The sequence below is a fragment of the Pezoporus occidentalis genome, unplaced genomic scaffold, assembly GCF_034315485.1.
Source record: "Pezoporus occidentalis ecotype Australia unplaced genomic scaffold, CSIRO_AGI_Poc_V1 ctg371, whole genome shotgun sequence".
NCBI classification, from domain to species: domain Eukaryota; kingdom Metazoa; phylum Chordata; class Aves; order Psittaciformes; family Psittacidae; genus Pezoporus; species Pezoporus occidentalis.
This window is the reverse complement of record NW_026915693.1, coordinates 164,760-186,155: the sequence shown is the minus strand read 5'-3', so window position 1 is coordinate 186,155 and position 21,396 is coordinate 164,760. Positions and strand designations below refer to the sequence as shown.

General features: G+C 56.0%; 2 protein-coding genes across 5 annotated transcripts; one reads left to right on the top strand and one right to left on the bottom strand.

Annotated features, from left to right (window-relative positions):
* The first annotated feature begins 1,020 nt into the window (after positions 1 to 1,020).
* NDUFAF3 (NADH:ubiquinone oxidoreductase complex assembly factor 3) lies at positions 1,021 to 3,503 on the top strand. Of its 2 annotated transcripts, none has more exons than XM_062631722.1 (5): positions 1,021 to 1,326; positions 2,193 to 2,385; positions 2,466 to 2,532; positions 2,808 to 2,908; positions 3,050 to 3,503. In XM_062631722.1, the coding sequence occupies exons 1-5, from the start codon at positions 1,214 to 1,216 to the stop codon at positions 3,179 to 3,181; spliced, it is 606 nt and encodes a 201-aa protein (XP_062487706.1). In that variant the 5' UTR covers positions 1,021 to 1,213; the 3' UTR covers positions 3,182 to 3,503. The 2 variants fall into 2 exon arrangements, with proteins under 2 accessions (XP_062487706.1, XP_062487707.1); XM_062631723.1 differs by lacking the exon at positions 1,021 to 1,326 and adding an exon at positions 1,836 to 1,976.
* Positions 3,504 to 4,369: 866 nt separating this feature from the next.
* Positions 4,370 to 16,489, bottom strand: IMPDH2 (inosine monophosphate dehydrogenase 2). 3 transcript variants are annotated; one of them, XM_062631715.1, is made up of 15 exons: positions 16,337 to 16,489; positions 16,195 to 16,240; positions 16,013 to 16,114; positions 15,765 to 15,839; positions 15,169 to 15,375; positions 12,811 to 12,898; positions 11,755 to 11,954; positions 10,529 to 10,619; positions 9,766 to 9,861; positions 8,407 to 8,478; positions 6,160 to 6,303; positions 5,323 to 5,467; positions 5,100 to 5,243; positions 4,756 to 4,839; positions 4,370 to 4,629 (listed from the first exon to the last, which is right to left on the bottom strand). In XM_062631715.1, exons 1-15 carry the CDS (start codon positions 16,432 to 16,434, stop codon positions 4,608 to 4,610), a joined length of 1,614 nt encoding a protein of 537 aa, XP_062487699.1. In that variant the 5' UTR covers positions 16,435 to 16,489; the 3' UTR covers positions 4,370 to 4,607. The 3 variants fall into 3 exon arrangements, with proteins under 3 accessions (XP_062487699.1, XP_062487701.1, XP_062487700.1); XM_062631717.1 differs by having other exon boundaries at positions 16,192 to 16,240; positions 16,337 to 16,486; XM_062631716.1 differs by lacking the exon at positions 8,407 to 8,478 and having other exon boundaries at positions 16,192 to 16,240; positions 16,337 to 16,481.
* Positions 16,490 to 21,396: the final 4,907 nt, after the last annotated feature.

Here is a 21,396-nt window from a genome sequence, read left to right as displayed (position 1 = left end):
GAGCATGGGGGGGGGGGGGGGGGCGGCCGCTCTGCCCACAGGACCCAAACCGGTTCCTCCAGGGCTCGAGTGCCCATGGGGGGGGGGGGGGGGGGCATGGTGAGGGCAGATCCTGGCAGTGCTTGAATGGGCTCTGTTGGGAACACACCAACAGCTCATTATGGGGCACGGCCACGTCCCCTCCGTGGGGCCGTGCCATGGCGGGGTGCTCCCTGCACCACCCACAGCCAAGAGGTGATCTGAGAATCGCTGCTCACACCAGACCAACTGCTGACTGTCCGCAGGGCAGGAGCCACCCGGGACCCCTGCCCGGCCTTGGGATGCACTGGGAGCACAGTCAGACCTTGTGTTACTGCTCAGGCGGGATACAGGCTGGATCCCCTAGAGCCGGGGGTCCCACAGGCAGCACACATAAAGCCCAGCAGCACCACGGGGGGCTCTCGGAGGTGCCGAAAGAGCTTTGGACAGACACGACATCCCCGATGGCTCTGTGGCTGCCCGCTCAGCGGGAGTGATCGTGTCATTCCAAAGCCGTCTCTCTCCGGGGGACATCCCTGCCGGGAGCCAGGGGGGTTGGCAGCACCTCACGGGTGGCCACATCACACTGTGGATTAGTCCCTAGGAAGCAAGCTGCTGTATTTAGCCATTAGGGGTATAGGACCACCAGAGATACTGGTGATCCCGGTGTCCCATAGAGGGGTTGGAGTGGGGCGAGCGGCTGTGGGGCGAGGCAGGGGCGGCAGCGCTGGTAACGAAACCCCAGGGCAGCTGGGCACAGTGGGGACAGCTGCTTTTGGGATTCCGTTGCCCGCGCCAGCGCCACAAACAGACGCATACGGGGGCCACAATCACGGCACCCTGACAGCGGGTCAAGGAGGGGAGAGAAGGCAACTTACCGCCGGGAATCGGAGCTGCACGGCAGCCGCAGCCAGGCCGGTTGTGGCTGTGGGCTGTGCCTCGGGCAGGGTGCCAAGGGGAGGGCGGCACGGCCGAGCCAAAAGGAAACTGCTCGGAACAAAGCTCCGGTGGGGCCGGAGCATCTGGTGCCAGCCCAGCGAACACCCCGACGGGGCCCGGAAACACGAGATGGCCCCGAGGGAGGGCAGCGGCACCTGCGCGGCCCTCGGACACCCGCCACGGGGAAGTGAAACCGTGTGGGGAACCCCGCGGCTCCACGTGGTGCTCACAACCGAAGCGCTGCTGTTGCCCGTCCATGGGGTGTGGGGCTCCCCGATGCCTCCCCACCGCGGAGGCGGGAACGGTCCCATCGCCGACGCCGGGAGCTTCGCGGTGCGCGCCGCGGTGCCGGGGCTCTGGCTGGTCCCGGTGGGTGGCGCAAAGTACGGGACAGGGCTCCCAGCCCCGGGGCACCTCCCGGAGCCCGCAGTGCCGCACTGAGCGCGGCACGGAGGAAGCGGGGCCGGCAGCCTCGGAGCTCGGGCTCGGGAGGGAGGGAGTTGTGCCGAGCCCCGGTCCCGCTCCCTCCCGCCGCCCAGGCCCGGCTGCTCCTCGGGGTGTCGGGGTCCCGGCACCAGGAGCCGCGCCGCTCCCCTCTCACCTCCGGTACAGCAGCCCGGCACAGTCCGCGGCCCTCCTGCCGCCGGCAAGCGGGACCCCCCGCTGTGCCCCCTCTACCCGCCCCGCCGCCGCTTTCGGTTTCGCTCCGCCGCCGCCCCCGAGCGCACCACGGGGCGGTCCCGGGGGAGGGCGATGTTGGGGTGTTTGTGTGTCCCTCCCCCGGCCGGAGGGGGTGGCAGCCTCGGGGGAGGGGGGGGGTGGCCCCGGTGCCGCTCCCGCCCCCGGTGCCGCTGTTGCTGTCCCAGCCCAGGCAGCGCGGCCGGCGGCGGCCGCCAGGGGGCGCGCCGAGGGGGCGGGACAGCTCCTCACGGTTCCGGTAGCGTTGCGGCCATGGCGGTGGCGGTGGCGGCGGCGGCGCGGAGGCTGCTGGGCCCCGCGGGGCGGCTAGCGCCGGGCGGGTACAGGTACGGGTACGGGTAAGGAACAGGGACCGGCACCGGGGTCATGGCGTGGCGGCACCCCCAGGGCTGGGTCGCGGCATCGCGGTGGGGCCCCAGCGGCGGTGGACGTGGGGCTGCCGGAGGGTGACTGAGGGGTGACCCTGGGGCGTCTGTGGGGTGCCCTTGGGGCTGGTCGTGGGTCACAAGTACCGGAGCCACCCGCCGCCCCCACAGGGTGCCGCACCGGGCTCACCGCCTCATTCCGTCGGACGACGAGCTCTACCAGCGCACTCGTCTGACGGTGCTGGAGCCGGAGTCCCCCAACATCATGTTCATCGAGGGCTACAGCAGCCGCGGCTTCACCATCAACGGGGACGTGGTGGTGGGACCCTGCGCCGTCCTGCCCCGCACCATCCTCCAGTGGAACGTGAGTGCGCGGGGATGGCGCCGGGGCTGCGGGTGAGCGCCCCGGGCTCTGCCCCGCTCAGTGCTCGCCGCGTCCCGCAGGTCGGCTCCTACAGGGACATCTCGCACGAGAGCCTGTCGCTGTTCCGGCTGCTGGAGCCCCATATCGGTACGTGGGGTGGCCGGGGCTGTCACATTCGGACCGGAATGGCTTCTGAGCTGTGCCCTCGGGGCCAGGACAGCGCTGCCCAAGCCCACCCGCAGGGCCCTGACCGTGCTTTGGGTGATGGAGCTGTGCTTTCAAAGCCTTCTGCTCCGGAGGCACGCAGCGAAACGAGCTTCCCCCTCGTTTGTACTCTGTGGGAGTTGTTGGTCCCTGTGGGAATGGCAGGTCTGAGGCAGCCTGAGTGCAGCCCATTGCCTGTGGTCGTGTCCTGTTTGCAGAGATCCTGGTGCTGGGCACAGGAGACAGGGTGGAGCGGCTCCATCCCGCCATGCTGAAGCAGATGCGGGAGTGCGGGATAGCCGTGGAGGTGCAGGACACGGTAAGGAGGGTGCATGCGGAGCACCCCAGCGAGGGGGAGAGTGGTGGCCATGGGGACAAGGCAGGAGGTTGTGCACCTTGTGTGGAAGTGTTTTGTTTCCTTGCCCGAGGGCTGCAGCTTTGCTCCCTTTTGATTTCACAGCCAAATGCCTGTGCAACCTTCAACTTCCTCACGAGTGAGAAGCGCATGGTGGCTGCGGGGCTCATCCCTCCGCGTGCCACCTGCACAGGCACATCAGGCACTGCCCAAGCAGTTCTGCCCTCGCCTGCCTGAAGCCCCCTGAGCACCACTGGAGAAACACAACGGAGCTGTCGGAGCTGCTGGCTGGAGGTGGCCATATACACGAGGGTGTTGTGGAGTGCATGGACTTGGCTCTGCCCTAAATCCCAGTTTTTTGCCTTCCTTGCCCAGCCTGGAACATGGCACGAGGTATGAGCATTGCTGGCAGCAGAGCACCCAGAGTCCTGCTGTGCCCGGTGCCTTGGCATTGAGAACCCACTGCCCCAGGGCAGAGTGGAGGTGCTGGGGCGAGCTGCACGCTCTGGGGCACATCTGGGGCTCCACAAGGAAAATACACGTTAATTGGGTGCACAAAGCAATTGTGTGGTGGTTCATGCACTGTGGGTTGGCTGCCTGGGCAATGTGTGGCAACCAGGGCATGGCCACCACTGGTCACACACAGCCACCTCTGCAGGAAGGGGAATGGCTGCAGCCTCCAGCCCCAGATCAGGCCACGGCATGGCTTTGCCTGATGAGTGAGGTGTGCTAGCGAATGTCTGACAGGATTATGTTATAATTGAAGGCTCTGGTTTTAGCAAGTGTGAATCTAATTTGACATCACTGTGCTGAAGAGTGATTGCTTTCAGTCAGCAACTTAAGAGACACAAAACACTGATCATGAATAGGTGTTCTTCAGTTGGAGTGATGTTTTGCATGTGTTTATATGCAACACACATATATGGGGGGGTGTTTCCTAAATAATATTGCTAGTAATAATAATAATTACTATTATTAGGATGTGGGGACAGTATGGAATGTTTAGGGGGAAGAAATAAAGGGAGGGAGAAAGGTGGATTGGTGAGGACCAAGCATTTGAAAATACAGGTCTAAGGGCCTGGTGCATGTTAAGTGGCTGCAGCACATGTGGAGATGTGAGCACGTGCATACACAAGCACTGATGTGCCCATCACCGCAGCAGCTGCACAGGGCACAGGGGCTGCAGCAACCTGTTGCTGCCAGCCCTGTAAAACCCATTTGCTCTCTTGCCCAACAGCCACTTGTGTTCTGCTCTCAGGAAGGGTTTTTTAAACACCCTGCACTGCATTATCCACTGAGCATCATCCCATCCTCAATCCCCCCTCACAGACACTGTCCCTTCTGGGGGCTCCTGAGAGGATGCAGGAAGCGAAGAAGAGCACCAAGGGAGGAGGGGGCAGCACAGAAGGGAGAGGGGCTTGGGGCTGACACCCACTGCACAGCTTTTTCTCTTTTATTGTAAAACACGGCCAACTCATGCAGGGCTCCAGGCCCAACCCGGGGTCACAGCTCCCGGGGAGGGGACAGGCCCTCCGGGGTGGATGAAGCAGCCAAAGGGACATGGGGAGCTCCCAGCACCCGCAGAGCGCTGGTGCTGCTGCAGCAGGAGCAGCTCCCTTGTGGGGGGCGCAGGGCTGAGTGGCTCGATGACGGGTACAGACCTTCAGAACAGGCGCTTCTCATACCTGCGAGGGGAGCAGCAAAGCAGAGTCCTTTCACTGACCCACCTCACCCAGGGCAAGGACAGAGCACAACTGGGAACAGATCCTGGCCTGAACACCCATGGAAGAGCCCATGGCAGAAGCACTTACGAGTGGAGGCCGTGCACCCCTCCTTCCACCTGCGCAGACGTCGTCCTCTTCTCAAACTTCAGCTCTCCCGAGTACATCATGGCTCTGAGGGGGAAGGACACTGATCATATGGCAGCCAGAGCCCAGGGAGCACAGTGCCCTGGCACACGTTCAGCTGGAGCAGCTGCAATGAGGGACACTGGTTCTTCCAGTTGTGATCTGAATGGTCTTGGCTGTACTAAGAGCCAGGCAGGGTGAAGTAACCCCAACCTTTCCAGCCCAAGAGACCACGCTCCTGCATCCCTGGGGTTGGCAAATCTATGACACCATGACCTAACCAATGCACAGCAAGGGAAAGCACTCACCGGACTTGGGTTAGGCTCTTGGCACCAATATCCTGGCAGGAATGCTGGATCCCAGCAATCAGGTATGGAATGAATTTGTGGATAGAGCCCTTGTCCTGCACTGCACCGGAGACCCCCTGGGCCACTTTGATTTTGTCTGTCTCACTGGATGGGAGCACAAATCAACAAGTCAATGGAAAAGCCCCAAAAGCTCTATCTGCTGCCCCAAAGCACCATCTCTTACCTGAAATACCGGTTCTGGCTGCCCAGGTTTTTGTCCATGGCATCTAGCGAGCCCATGCCACGGTATTTCTTCAGCCTAATTCCATCTGAGAAGAAGTACTCGCCTGGGGCCTCCGTGGTGGCAGCCAGGAGGGAGCCCATCATCACTGGCACAAGAAAGCACCAAGAACAGGGTGTCAGCAGCAGGAAGGCTGTAACCACAAAACCCCTGGGTCTCTCGGCACAGGACCCTGATAGACCCCTTATGCCCTGAGCCACCTGCAGGTGGCTCATGCCCAGAATCCTGTGCCGTATGGAGGCTTGTCCTAGGAGACTCCCAACAATGTGCATGGGATCGTAAGAGTCGAATCCTACAACAGTTTGTGCTGGAAAGAGCCTTAAAGCTCATCCAGTTCCAACCCCCTGCCACAGGCAGGGACACCTTCCACTAGAGCAGCTTGCTCCAAGCCCCTGTGTCCAACCTGCCCTTGAACACTGCCAGGGATGGGGCAGCCACAGCTTCTCTGGGCACCCTGTGCCAGCGCCTCAGCACCCTCCCAGGGAAGAGCTTCTGCCTAAGAGCTCATCTCAATCTCTCCTCTGGCAGGTTAAAGCCATTCCCCTTTGTCCTGTCCCTACAGACCCTTGTCCCAAGCCCCTCTCCAGGTTTCCTTTAGGCACTGGAGCTGCTCTAAGGTCTCCCCTTCAGGAGCCTTCTCTTCTCCAGGCTGAACCAGCCCAGCTCTCTCAGCCTGGCTCCAGGGCAGATCCAGCCCTTGCAGCATCTCCGTGGCCTCGCTCCAACAGCTCCATGTCCCTCTTACACAGCCATGGCCCCCGTGCCCAGTGCTCTGCTCACCTGTGGAGGCACCGAGCGCCAGAGCCTTTGCGATGTGCCCGACCGTCTGGATCCCGCCGTCCGCGATCACAGGGACACCGAACCTCCGGGCGTATTCGGACACCTTGTACACCGCAGTGGCCTGGGGACGGCCGCACGCCAGCACTGCGGGCAGAAGAGAGCAGGGACAGGGTCAGCTCTCACACCCCACCATGTCCCCTCCCCAGCAGGCCCTTCAGGCTCCCAGCACACACATGCTCCAGCACTCGGGAACGCACAAATCCCTGGATGCTCCTTCCTTAGGCCGAGTTGCAGGAGACGTGGATGCCCAGGAGGTGCCTGCTGGGACATCCTCATGGCCCCTTCACTCCAAAACACAGCAGGTGATGTTGGGACTGGGGTCTTTGACCTAATGCCTGGGATCAGCCAAGAGTCCCAGCTCATCCTGGTGCACAGCAGACGTGTGGGAAGCTTGCGAAGGAAACGGAGCAGACTCCAAAAGCCCCTCTCCAGAGCATCCCTGGCCCATGTCCCACCACTCACTCCCTCCAAGCAGTGCCAGATCCCATCTCCGTATACCCAGCACTGTATGAAGTGCTTCTTGCATGGCAAGTCAGCTGGCTGGGAGAGAGCTGGTATGTATAGATATATATATATCTATATATATATAGACATCTGCACACACACACAAACACACATGCAGCAGTGGGAAAGGAAATGGGCAGGATGATTCCATAGCTTAGAGGAAATAATTTATGTTCCTGCCCTGTGGTGTAGCAGGATCCTGTCAGGTTTAGCTGCCCCATAGGAAGGGAGTTATTAGCTGTGGATTTACCTGCTTTTCCCAGTCAGCACCAGTTAGAGGCTTCCCGTTACACAAGGGAAAACCAGCACAGGACACGTGTTTGTCAGCCACAGGCATGCAACAACGCTGAGAGGAGCTTCTCTCCGGGTGACTTCCCTTCCCTGCAGTTAACTGGAAGCCTTTTCTCTGGTCATGGTTAGTCCAGTACAGCAGGTAAGGTTATGGCCATGCAGGATCAGTGAGCTCTAGGAGTGGTTTAGCCTGCCTGGCACCACAATGCCCTGGCACAGGCTTGCCAAGGCTGGAGTCTGTGGTTGCTCTGTTCCTAGTGCTCAGCAGCAGCTGCTGAGAGAGGGCAGCCAGAGTCCAGAGTATGAGAGAACTGAGTTTAATGGACCAAAACTCAGCCTTAAGCTAAGGCTCAGCCAGGCAGGGAGAGTCTGCCAGGGGCAATGGGGATGCTCTGAGCCTTAAAGAGATGGTCTCGCTCGGTACCGCACTGCTAAAGCTGCAAAATGCTGCAGGGGAAGAGCTCTGTGGAGAGAAGCACTTGGATTTGGAGCATACGGAGTCCAGGGTCTATGGGACTGTGCCACAAACAGTGCAGGGCCTGCAGAACCTCACAGGAGCAACCATGGAGACCAGCCCTTTAAGGAACAGCTTGGCTCAGGGCTGCTGGGAGCATTGCACCGTTCCCAGCACCCAGCACCACAGCTGGAGCACAGGCTTCCAAAGCAGGGTTCAGAGCACACACACGCTGGGAGAGGGCTTGTCCTCCTTAATGTATCTGCAAAGGGTGCCCTACAGGATCATCTGCTAGAGAAAACCTTCTGGGATCTTCAACAGAAACCTCCCTCCCTTTGAGGTGCATCAGAACAAGGCGTAAAGGGCAGAACCCAGGGCTTGGGTAGCATCAGAGAGGTACAGAGCAGACAATGCTGCACCCTGTGCTGGGCAGGAGGAGAGCTCTTTCTCTCCACACGCCTGCTAGAGAGAGATGGGGTTCTGGTACACAACTGCTATGGTACCAACCACAGTTCAGTCCCTCTGTAACCCTAGGGGACAAGCTTCAAGTGAAGCTGAGCCAGTAACTGGGGCCAGTTCTCGAGCAGGATCAAGGACTGCTCAGGGATCACCTCCCAGCACTGGATCAGCAGGGCCATGCCCAGCCAAAGATCCAGAAGGTGCAGTCAGAAAGCCCCTTCATGCTCCTATCTTTATTTTGGAGTGGAGGGTGGACAGGCCTGAGTGGCCTCAGCTTTGACACATCAGACCCTGCTTTAGGAATTCAGAAAGGCTTCTCAGCTTCCATGTCAGATTCAAGACCAGTATCCAAAGCCACAAAACCCCAAGTGCATCTACAGCTAAATTATTCTCAAACAAGCAGTAGGGCCATGTGCAGCCAAATCAGGGTCCTGCTTCAAGACATGTAATTAGGGTTGGGAACAGGGCAAGTGACTTACTATAGGTGCCCGTGACAGTAGAAGGGCATTTGGGGCTGTGGGACTTTAGGTCTGGAGGGATCTTTGGAGCAGCTAAACAAAAACAAACACATATTTTAGAGACAGAAGAACAGCAGCAGAACAAAGGACCCCAGCAGTGATCTGCTACTGGCAGAGCACACGGTGTGGGACAGAGCTGACCCTGCAAACCCTTCCTAGCCCAAGCAAAGCCAGAGGCCACATCCTGCACAGCACATGCTCACCCTGCCCCAGCAGCCGTCCAGTGACCCCTAACCCAAAAGCCAGAGTTCTTGCCCTAAAAGGGACAAAAACCTGAGAAGCTGCAAGAGAGAGCTTTGCAATTGTGTCTCCTGTGAAGCATCACATTCTACCTGTGTCCTGTTCGTACTCCAAACCAGCACCCAGCCCCACCTCCATGGCAGCCAGGAGAGGTACTCTCTGGGAAGGTTCTCCTTGCTGCACAATGGAACAAGCCTCAGCGGGTCCCCTGCCTCAGAGCCAGAGTGGGACATGTGTGTCCTGGTCCTGCTCTGGCTAGAACCTCCACAACCTCCCTAGAGAGGTCACCCAAGACAAGGCCCCCCCCCCCCCAGCCAGCATCCCATGGCAGGCAAAGCAGGAGCACAGGTCCAGGGCTGCTCCACATGGAATTGGCAGAGCTAAAGCAGTGCCCTCAGCCATCAGCTTCCCTCTTCCTGCCTCCCATGGCAAAGGAGCAGAGCAGAGAGGGGCTCTTCATGGGCTCAGAGCCTTGCACCTCCTCTCTACACCTCACCTGCTAGGTTCAAAACACAAGGACTGAGCCTGTCCTCAAGGCAGCCTTTCTCCAGGCCCTCAGGACATCCCTCTCTGCCTTTAGCCAAGGGTGACACAGCCCCTGCCCCACAAAAGCTCCAGATAACTGCAGACAACAGCCTGAAATCCCACCTTGGCCTGGAAATGGCAGAAAGGCATCAAGCCCAGCAGACTCAAGCATCACACACACTGCTACCAGAGGGGAAGGAGCACAGACAGCCCAGTGCACCTCACCCATGGGCACTAGGATCCAGTAAAGCCCCTCTCCCTGCAGAGCTGCCCAGCAGCCCCGTCCCACACCGAGCCACGGCGTGGGCAAAGCCACACGTGCCACAGCTGTTCCGCTCAGCCTCAGTCAGTACTGGGAAATGCCTTAGCTGCTGCTGCCACCCCAAAGGTTTGACCTGAGTGTTGGGAAATCCTGGATGAAGAGGGTGAAAGAGCTTGCTGCTGGACACTACCCTTGCAAAGGGTTAAATTCATCCCAGTTCTGCTGCTTTTCAGCAGGGAATCCCTATTGAACAGAAGCCTTCAGCTATGTAGGAGACAGCTGATCTCTCTCACCTTCCTGCGTGATGCAGATGGAGCCACTGCCCATCCCAACTCTCAGGGCATCAACCCCTGCGTCGATGAGGTTCTTGGCCTGAGCAGCAGTCACAACTGTGGGGAGCAGAAACTGGTTTGAAGAGAGACAAGCAGATCTGCACATTGTGACACTGCTCTGCCCTGTGGTTGCAAACACCCCCTGCCCAGGGCACCCGCCTGTGTCAGAGCCAGGCCAGGGTGTCCTCTGCTACCAGGCCTGTATGTGAAAGCAGAATGAGTTTCTGTCCCCAGCTGTCCTTTTAGGCTACTCTGCAACATGCTTACGCCCAAAGGCTGAGGCAGCAGAGGTCACTTCATGGTGCCAAGCACCCTTTGGGCCGCACCAGGCAGGGAGAGCAGTGCAAAGGCTAACAGCAGCACCAGTAACACACCAGGCAGGGCAGGACAAGGACAGAACACTGCTGTCAAGAGGCAGGGAAAATTTCCATTAGTTTTCCACATTAAGCAATATTCATTATTATCCAAAATCTTAAATGGGTGTGTAAAAGCGGATGTGTGACAGCTCCAGAGGACTGCACACACTGCTGTGTGGCATGTTTGCAGCTGTGGCAGCATCAAGGTACCGCCCTGTGCCTGCAGTGTTTGTGCTCTGTTCCACAAGGCAGAGGAAACCATTTTGACAGGCATTTACCAAGACAACTGTTTCACCCCCATCCCTGCAGCTCCCTCTAGGGCTAAGAAACAAATGATATTTAAAGACAAGTCTTGAACACATGCCTACCGTTTCCTCCAATAACTTGCAGGTTGGGGTATTTCTCCTTAATGTATTTTATCATATTGATCTGGAAGATGGAGTTCCCCTGAGAGGAATCCTGCAACAGAAAGCAAACTCATTTCAACCAGAATTTTTGCAGAAGATTGCAAATACAGCTTGGGAAGAGCCTCAGATCCTCACTCTGCTTATCCAGGTCTCTGTAAGCTGGCTATGTTGGCAAAAAAATTCCCAAATCGAGCACAGAACCAGAGGAGAAACTGCTGCCAAGACAATAATGCACCTTCCCTGTGCAGGGCAGTTTCTCATAAACACTTCAGTAATATCATTCATGTTTAAACCCTGTGGCTTGTACAGGACTCAAGAAGCAGCACATCTGCTTTGGCTAAGAACCGTCTGGCGACACCACCAGGACACCACCAGCCCTGTCACAAACTGCAGGTGAAGTGAATGTTCCTTGTGGAAACCAGAAGGGCTCACGGGGAGCTGCTGACATACCAGATGTGGACCATGGAGCACTCAGGCCTCTGATCTCCATGACCCTGACAACTCACTGAGCATGTTAAAACACGTAGAGCTGTTCAGCCATGCCCTCAGAGCAAGCCAACAATCAATGGGAAACAATGTGCAAATACAGGCAGTGATGCTGTGCCTGAAAGCTTTACAGGCCAGGAGGGGAGAGCAGCAGAGCAGCTCTGGGCTGACTGCCCCTGAACATCAGGGGTAAAGAAAATAACACGGTAACAAACAGCAAATTGCTGCAGGGAAACTGTAAGAAGCCAAATATTCAGAACTAGTTGGGAACATGAGAGATGATGGTGACAGACTGCAAGAAGCTTCGTAGAAGTTCACGGCCAGGTCGGACGGGGCTTGAAGCAAGCTGCTCTAGTGGAAGATGTCCCTGCCCGTAGCAGGCGGTTGGAACTGGATGAGCTTTAAGGTCCCTTCCACCCCAGATTCAGGGCTTTGAAGCACCTCACATACTGCCTCAAGGTCAGGTAAGTTCCCAGGCATGAGGAATCCCTCTTACCTGAGGACTCCAACCTGAACAAGACTGAAAGGGTCACAAACTGCCATATTCTAACACATAATTACATATTCTAACTGTAATGAAGACAGCAAGAGCCATGCTGCTGCCCCACGGTCAGAAAGATCCATTCAACCTGGATCCTCAGCCCACAAAGACAGCCCCCACCCACCCACCCCAGGCCGATGTGACACCCCAGGGTGCTCACCAGCACTACAGCATCCACGCCAGCCTGCACCAGGAGGTCCAGCCGATACTTGTCATCTTCGTGTGTCCCGATAGCAGCACCACAGAGCAGCTGCTTCTTGGAGTCCTTCGAAGCCAGGGGGTAATCCCGGTTCTTCTTGAGATCGGTGCGGGCAATGATAGCCACCAGCTCGTCATCTTCATTAACAATTGGCAGCTTGCCTTGAATCAAACACAGAGCATCACTGCAGCACACACACATCAGCCCTGCGGCACACCAGGAGCACCAGCAGCAACTGGTACAAGGTGGGGACTCAGAGGTGTGTGTGTGGGTTAGCCAGTCTTGCCTGGCCACGGATGGCAGCAACCCTGGGTCAGGTAATAGAGCAAGGGGCTTGCAGGACTGGAGGATTCAGTGTTACTGACCACAGAAAAGGTGCACCTTTTATAACAATTAGACCCATGACACTGTTGGAAGTCAAACTGCTAAACCCTAACAGAGCTGCCAAATTGTGCAGGCCAGGACAGAAGATGGAAGGTGTATGGCTGGACAAGCAGGCGCTCTGTAGCTCCGGGGTTGCCAGGTATGCCCTCAGCTTCAAACAGAGCCGAGATGAACGCATGTGGCCTCTGTACCCTGGCACTGTTCTCACCCACTGTCCTCTCCTCGTGCTGGTACACAGCCCTCCTGTGTTCCACCCACACACAGACAAGTGTCCAAATCACCTGCTGCTTCCCCCAGCCCAGCACTTCCACAGCTCTCCCTGGATCAGACAGGGACTCTTCATCAGGGACTGCAGCAACAGGACATGGGGTGATGAGTTTAAACTGAAACAGGGGAAGCTCAGGTTGGATATAATGAAGTTCTTCCCTGTGAGGGTGGTGAGGCGCTGGCACAGGGTGCCCAGGAGTGGTAAATGCTCCATGCCTGGTAGTGTTCAAAACCAGGCTGGACAGAGCAACACGGCCTAGGGTGAAGCGCCACTGCCCACGGCAGGGGGTTGGAACTGGATGATCTTAACATTCTCTCCAACCCAACCCATTCCATGATTCTCTGATCACAGGCATCCTCAGGTACCTTTTTTACTCCTCTGCAGAATTTCATTTGCTTCTTTCAGCATCACACCAGCCGGGGCCACCACCAGATCCTCCCGCTTCGTCATGATCTGGTGGGAGGGAGAAGAGAAAAAGTCACAAGAACTCCTTCGCTCTGCTCCAAGAATACCAACCCCCCTGTGCCCACGTGAAACACTACCATGTGGCAGTGCTCTGCAGACAAAGGAGCCCACAGCACAGCAACACGCCTCCAGGAACACAGAGGAACAGCCTCCAACATGCAAGCAGCCCCCGAGCCCATCAGTGCAGTGAAGAGAGGAGATGGCAGAGGGCCTCAGCAAACCGAGGCAAGCACTGAGCAGCAAGGAACAACTCTCAGATGACCCCTGTCTGGGAGGTCACCCAAAGAGCCCTCCCTTTTAATAGAGCACAGGCAAATAAGGGATGGAGACACCGCCACAGTCCCGTGCTCTGGCAGAAATGCTACCCCCAAGCTTGTTTTCAGGCAGCTATCCCCAGAGCACAGGGTCTGGAAGGGCCCTGCCCAGAATAACCCATTGCTGCTGCTGGCAAGGTCAGCGGGGCAGGAGTCACTTCAGTCCAAACAAACACGCTCACCCTGACAAACAGGCACCAAAACACAGCAAGGGGCAACAGAGCTGGAACACTGGGACAGCTGATGTGAAAGGGGAATGAATGGCTTTAACCTGCCAGAGGGGAGACTGAGATGAGCTCTTAGGCAGAAGCTCTTCCCTGTGAGGGTGCTGAGGCGCTGGCACAGGGTGCCCAGAGAAGCTGTGGCTGCCCCATCCCTGGCAGTGCTCAAGGCCAGGTTGGACACAGGGGCTTGGAGCAAGCTGCTCTAGTGGAAGGGGTCCCTGCCCGTGGCAGGGGTTGGAGCTGGAGGAGCTTTAAGGTCTCTTCAACACAAACCAGCCTGGGATTCTATGAAAAAAGCTTTCAGTACAAACACTGAAGAGCAGCCCAGTGAGGAACACAAATCCCCATCCTTGGCGACAGTGACACAGCCCCAGGACATGCCTCAAGCAGGAGGCTTGACAAGAGATGTGGAGGTCCCTTCCCACCCATACTGTCTGTTCTGCCATCACAAAGCTCACATGGGATGTTCTCATCAAAGGTTACTCAAGAAGGCCAAGCAAAGCTAAAAGGGAACACTAACCCTCAAGGATGGTCGGTAAGTTGCACACAACAAAGAAAATGGGGAACATTTCAGTTATTTATACCGTTAGATCAGACATTTTGCAGCAGGACAGAGGTTCACCCTGCCTGTACCCACCCAAACCCTGCCTGTGACAGAACCCACAGCTCAGGAAAAGCCTGAAGAATCACAGACACATCCCAAGACACTCCCTAAGCCAGTGGGGTCCATAAGTTTTCCCAGCAACAGGAAACCTGTGATTAACTGAATGGCAATGAATGGCTCAGCAGGATGAGTGCTGGGCAGCGAGTGTGGAGAGCTCTAGATCGTTCATTTCCTTGGCTTTGTCTGGTGACAGCAGCAAGCTTCCAACTGCGCAGGGCTGAATGATCCATGTAAAGGATGAGAGGAGATTCTTCTCCTGCTCCTCTGAATGGGCCAGCATGGCTTCAAAGGGCCATGTGCACTTTTGTAACCTACTCCTGGTTTAAGATTCTTGTTACAGGTATTTATAGGTGATTTCAAACTGAAGAGGGATGAGCATGTGATAGCAGGTTTGGTCAGCAAGAGCTAAAAACAGCTGTGAGTCAAGAGCAAAGCCTGGGCAAGAGGCACCAGGGATGTAACCTGACAGTGCTGCAGAGCTACGGTTACAGGGCTCGTAACCTGAGTCGTGTGACAGGAATCAGCATCCCAGAGATCACTCTCCTGTACGAGGGGGGTTTGATGGAGTAGGATTATAAAGGCTAAACTGCCAGCCTCCAGGTTCAAAGGGCTATTTTAAAGAGCAACATGAACATGAGGCATATAGGTCAGTCCAGTAAAGAGCAGCACTTGGAGTGTAGCTGGGCACAACACAGCTGCTACAGCCTTAGCCAGCACCAACACACCACATGGGATCACAGCAGCAGCCAGGAACACCAGGAATTACTTAGAGAACTGGGGAGAGCACCAGCTGTAGAGAGGAAGCTTCTACAACACTGAAACATAACCCCACAGCAGGAGTCATGCGGGTGCCAACTGCATGGCCACGCTCCTGCATCTGCACTGCAGGAGCCGCAAGGAGGGTGACAATGGGATGCTCTCCATTGGAATGAGATGCTCTCCCTTGGAAACAGTTAAAAGACGGACCTGCAGAGCTGACATGGAGCTGGCTCCCATGCCCTTGCCCTCCTCCTTATCACACCCCACACCATCAGGTGCTCATAGGCCCCCTCTCACCTCGCCCAGAGGCAAGTCGTGCTCTGACTCTTTCAGGAAATCGATGTCTCGAGATGAGATGATCCCAACCAGCTTCCCCCCCATCTTCCCGTTGTCCGTGATGGGAATCCCACAGAATCCGTGCCGAGCCTTTGCTTCAAACACGTCCCGCACTCGGTCGTTGGGGCTCAGCACCACGGGGTCTGTGATGAAGCCTTGCTCGTATTTCTGAAAAGCAGCAGATGCAGCGGCCAGGCCAAGCAGCACCCCCGGGCCAAGGAGAAGCAGAGGGCTGCAACCACCCAGGATGGCTGCCAAACCAGCACCAAGGCTCTCACAAGTAGCGTTTGATGCCCAAGAGTTCCCTCCTTCCTGGAAGGATGGGGAATATTCCCCCACCAGGATGCCTGGCAGCACCCACATCCCTGGCTGGGCACGGACAGCACCTAACACACAACCACAGAGGCCTGTGCAGGCAACCACGGCATCACCACGCTCCGAAACACCAACATCTGGCACTCTCCAAGCACCTCCTCTCACACCTCCTCCTGTATACCCAAACCCAGGTCTCACCTCACCCTGCGAGCAGGGTTTGGAGCTGCCATGTGGCCACTCACCTTCACCTTGCGCACCTCGTTGGCCTGGAACTCGGGGGTGCAGTTGTGGTGGATGAACCCGATTCCCCCGGTGAGCTGGAACACAAACCGGGCTGTGAACCGCTGCGGAACCCACCCAGGCCCTCACCGGGGGGCCCAGTGCGAGGAAACGGGGGATGAGAACTGACCCGCGTGTGCTTCAGGCCGCGTTCCGACGGCCCCCCCCCCGCCCCGGTTAACGGCGGCAGGCCGCGCCGGGCCGCACTCACCGCCATGGCGATGGCCATCCCGGCCTCGGTGACCGTGTCCATCGGGGACGACACCAGCGGCGTTTTCAGCGTGATCCGCTTGGTCAGCGCCGAGGTCAGGTCCTGGCGGGGAGGCGGCAGGCGGGTCAGCACCGAGCCCCGCGCCCGCCCCGACCCGCTGCCCCGCCGCGGCCACTCACCACCTGGTCCGCCGTGAAGTCGATGTACCCCGGGAGGATGAGGAAATCACTGCGGGAGAGCGAGAAAACAACGGTGAGCCGCGCCAGCGACCGCACCGGGCCCCCAACCCCGCGGCCCGGCCCCAGCGTTGGCGGCGCCCCTCACTTGTAGGTGAGCCCATCGCCGCAGCTGAAGAGCTGCTGCGCCGTCAGCCCGTCGTCGGGCACGTAGCCGGTGCCGCCGCTGATGAGGTAGTCCGCCATGCTGGGCCGGACCCCCCCCCCCCCCGCCGCGTGCCCGCCCCGGCCGCGCGCGCGCGCACCGACGGCGGCCGCGAGGGATCGCGGACCGCCCACCCAGAGCGGCCCACCAGAAAGCGAAACAGCGCTGACATCGCCCCCTGTTGGTCTGGAGGAATCGGTGCCGGGGTGACCCCCCCCCCCCCCCACCGGTGTGGGCCCCCCTCGCCCCGGTAGAGCCCCGTTAAAGCGTTGCCCGGCTTGGCCCGTGCGTGGGAAACCGCCTAAACGCGACCACGGGCGGGTGGCGTGCGCGGAAACACGGGCCCATGGGGGCTCAGCGGCTGGCACAAGGGCACGCGTGGCCCTCGTGGAGTCAACAGCCAGCAGCGAGGATCCACAACGCTGCTTAGAACGTTAAGGCAAGGAAACGGTACAATGCTGTTGTGATCACCGGGAACGCCAGCATCAAACCCCTCTTCATCTCCTCCCCTCAGCCACATGCTAACAGCTCTTGTCATTACGCTACAGTGAACGTTGCAGGGTTTCAAGGCTTGTTCCCTGGCAAGACTGCATTTCACCCTAGTGGCACATCTTTACGTAACTCCTGGCTTGATCCTCAGCTAAGAGCTGGTTTCACGCATCCGGACCCAAATCTCCTGGCACCTGCAGCTGGGGCCAAGGAGATGTACAAAAACCTCCGTCCTTTGCACAAAAGGAGGCACTCGGGCTCACAGCACCAACAGTGAAGGGCCGTGACAGGCTCAGCAGAACAGGAGGCACCGTGCCAGAGCAGGATCACTTTAACAAGTCTCTCTACCCCTTATTTTAAACAAGGGCAGCACTAACAAAGGTTTGCTCAGCCTACCTAGGAGGCACACACCGACCTCGGCTGTTAGGCTAAAGCCCAGCAGTAAAACAGGTTGGGTTTTGTTCCAAGAGAAACACCAGGCAAAGTTTAACGGATCTCAAAGAGACTACAACAAAGGCTGCAGGGAAAAAAACATTTTATTTCCAAGCAGATTACAAAGAGCAGAGAATATAAGAGTAAAATTAAATTAAAAAAATAGTTGAGTGCATCTCTTTAAAATGATTTGTAGTGTGAGTTACTCACGGGGCAAAGCTACTGGAGAGTTCTGAAGGTCACTTTGCAGGATGCCAATCACATGTGCTGTTTAGACGAGGGTCAACACAGGAGGGATAGACAGGACGTGTTTTGCATATAGGCTGCACACTCATGATCAAGCGAGGCTCTGGGCTGCAACTGGACCCTGCCTGTCCCACACATCCCCTCCACCTCGAGGGCCCTCAAGTTCTAGGAGCAGTTTATTGCTGCTATAAGTGGGGTCAAACCTGCCCCCCCTTCTGATGGGCTCAAAGGAGAATGGACAGGGAGGCAAGTGTGGCTGCCATGCATGAGGTTACACAGGGAAAGGGACTGCAGTGCTGAGAGCCAGGCTTCAGCCACACAAGGAAGGGAAGAGACAAGTAGGCGACAGGGCAAGTACTTCAGGGGTGTTGGGGCAGTGCGTCAGTGAGACTGCTGGAAGATGCGAGATGCTCCTTAAGGTAGGAAGATGCTCGAGCTGAGAGGGCTCTTCCCTAAGCATTGGCACCATGAAACAGAATGGGCTGAAGCATCAGGATAAGGTATGTTCCCTGTAGTAAAGAGGAGCAGCTGCAGCAAGAAGATGGGGAGAAAAGCACCATGTAGGGTGGAAGACAATTTATATCTCACTTCAACAGTGATTCAAGAGGCCAAATGCTAATTGCACTAATAAACTTAGATGAGAATGCCGGCTGGTTGGACTGCCAGAGTTATCTGTCTAGCAGCACTCAGACCAGCAAGAGGATGATCAACTACAGCATCAGCAAGTCCTCCACCTCATGAATGCTCAGGCGGCTCTTTTCTGCCATGGCTGGATCTGTTCTTGTCACAGCACAGGAGGCGTGAAGATGGAACAATCCCTTCTGTGTACACCAAGGCAGACCATAGCCCTGATGCAGCTGAGAACAAGACTCTCCTTAACTTCTGCCCGAGAAGCAACAGCACACAAGAGGATTCCTGCTTAGGGATCAGATTTGTCTTTTCTTCCTTGGTCCAAGGCAGTAGTAATTCAGGAACTACTTCAGACCTTGTCTCCCATCTAAAATCCAGATCTCTAGGAGTGAGGCAGCCAACAGATGAGAGCCCTATGAAGTTATTTAGGCCATTCCCTTTACTCACAACCCTAGGTCAGAGTACAAAGCCACTCTGCAGTCTGCTCTCTGCTGCTTCAAGCCATTACCACTTGAACTGAACAAACATCTAATGGTGCCATGAATAAGTGTGTAAGCAGCTATGAGCTCTCTTAGGAAAGCAAGGCTGTTAGTGCCAAGAAATCAGACAGCCCACAAGTCTCATGTCAGAAGGTGAGGTGCTTTACAATAGCCAGTCATGCTCCACCTCCTATGGTTCCTTTCACATTACAGGGACAAGGTGGGCACAGGTGAACACCACCAGGGCAGGGTCTCTAGCTTGACTTCTCAGCTTTAGTTATGCAGAGATCATTTTCAGCCTGTCTCATACAAGGCAGAGGGCACAGAGTTCCTGTTTAATACATACACGTACAGGAGCTAGCGGTTTGGCACTCTGGGAGCCGACAGGAATGCCCTTAAAGCAGCAGTCAAGCTGGATATAGGAAAGTGTTAAAAAGCTATTTTACATGTTTGACTGGGAACACATCCCAGAACTTGGATAGCAACCCTAAGCCACAGCACTCTTCTGTGCTACTCTGGGCACATCTTCCTATGAGCCCCTACAAGTGAGCAGATCATGTTCTTCACTATCAAAGAACATAATAGCTATAGTCTAGAAATACTGTACCTTTTAAACCAGCTCCAGAGAGCCAGACTAGAAGCCAGGTCCAGGAAAACAATCCCTAAGTCACAGTATATCGATTGTCTCTAAAAATAGGGAATGAAGTGAACACGGTGGACGTTCTGATGAGACAGTACAGCAGTCTACTTCCACATCAGCAAATTCCTTTCCTGTGTATGTCTGGACAATGAGAAATGGAAACACTTCATTTTTTCAGGACAAAACCAACCATCAGATGATCTCCAGAGCTCACCACGTGCCAAGTTCTTACATGGTACAAGATCAAGGAGAACTCTTCCCCTACAAAGACTGTGGATCATCTGCAGTTCAGGGCAGTAAGGGAAGTGCACAAGCCAGAATTTCAAGGTAACATGGAATTCTGTTTCCCCAGAAGGCTCAGCGGAGGTGTCAGTTCACCCCTAACCTGGAACTGCCCTAATGTTCTGTCAAGTGAATTCAGCTTCTCTCAATTTTTAGAGTAAGAGGCAACTCCCAAGGGCACCTAATGAAGCAGCTTGGATACTGGGCATATGGCAGATGACTTCAACACCATTTCTGATGTAGACAAAGCAGCATGCTCACGCTGAGGTGTGGGAATGCTGGATATATGGAATAGCTCCCCATGCAGTGCTGCACAGCACACACTGAGCACAGCTGCCTGCAGTCTCTCACACCTTTGCAACTCTGTTCAGAAGACAAACTGCCCAGAAGAATGACATATCCACTCTGCGCAGGCCTGATGGGCATCCCAGGCAACAAGCACACTCAGCTGCTTGGAACTTGCCCCTAACCATGTCCTTAAACACTTAACTAGGGCCAGAGATGGACATTGCAGTCACTAAGATACAGCAAAGGGATTAGAGGCTTCTGACAGCTGAAGCAGCATTAGCAATCTCAACAGCCACCCTGACAGGGGCAACTGCTGGCTGAACTGAGCTGAGTCGAGTTCCCAGCACTACACACCAGCCAAGCACCACCTTCCCAACTCATCCACTGGGATCTGGGCACCAACCCCAGACTGTTTTCCCCTGGCGTAACAAGGAGCAGACACTGAGCTAAGAGCCTACTTCAGAGCGCAGGTATTCATGAACAGAGCACTGCCACTTCACCTCTCTGCACCTACTTGAGCACAGAGCCCTGCTCAGGGAGCAAACTGACAACCAGCTCAAGCACAGCTGCTTCCTCATGAGCACCGATGTCAATATGAAGCATCAGAGGCTCAAGTCTCTCAGCCTGCACATCTCAACACTGCTCAAGAGCACAAAGACAGGGAACACTGTGGCTACTCTCAACATTTACACTGACAGAGGACAGACCTTCTTTCTCAATACAGGTGCTGGCCAACACAAGCTTCAGAAAAACTGCTTGCCTGTACACAAGTTTAAGTCCTTTTACTGCAATATATATTTAAATATGCATCTATATATTTTGGAACAGGGAACAGACATGAGATGGAGAAGCAGGGAAGACAAGTTCAAGAAGCAGAATCATCTCTCCACATCTGAGAAGCTGGTGGCACAAACAACAAGCCTGGAGTGCTCTCCCATTTCAAGCATGGTTGGCTACCTGCCGGCTTCAGAAGAGCAGACTGTTTGTTAATGGTATAAAATACAGCAACCATTTAAGATGCAGCAAGGCAAGGCTAAAGGGCTGGGGGTTATGGTCATGGATGATGCCAGAAGCTACACAGCTGTGTTAAAAACTGTGACAAGGCTGTTAAATGGCAGGAGTAGGCCATGTGCTGCTCCTGGAAGGCTTTTTCCCTCCAACACCCCTCCATCATGCTGTTGGTGTGATGCATTTGTGAAGGTGAGGAGAAGGGGATTCGCCTAAGGGTGAAGCCTCACAGGCTGGCCACAGAACATTAGGACAGTCTGAGCTGGTCTCACAGACCCCATGTTCCTAGCCTGACACTGAGCTTCCATCAGCAAGCAGACATTCAGGTCCTTCAGCAGAAGTTTAATCACCTTCTACCTTCCTAATTTAGGTGAAAAGTCCAGCGGAGTTGAGCTGGAAAGCACAAACAGGGATGAAAACAACCAGTTTGCATACTGACCTTTATATAATGACCCCCCCCACCCTCACAGCTCACTCTTCCCCAAATAAAGACACATTGTTCAATGGCA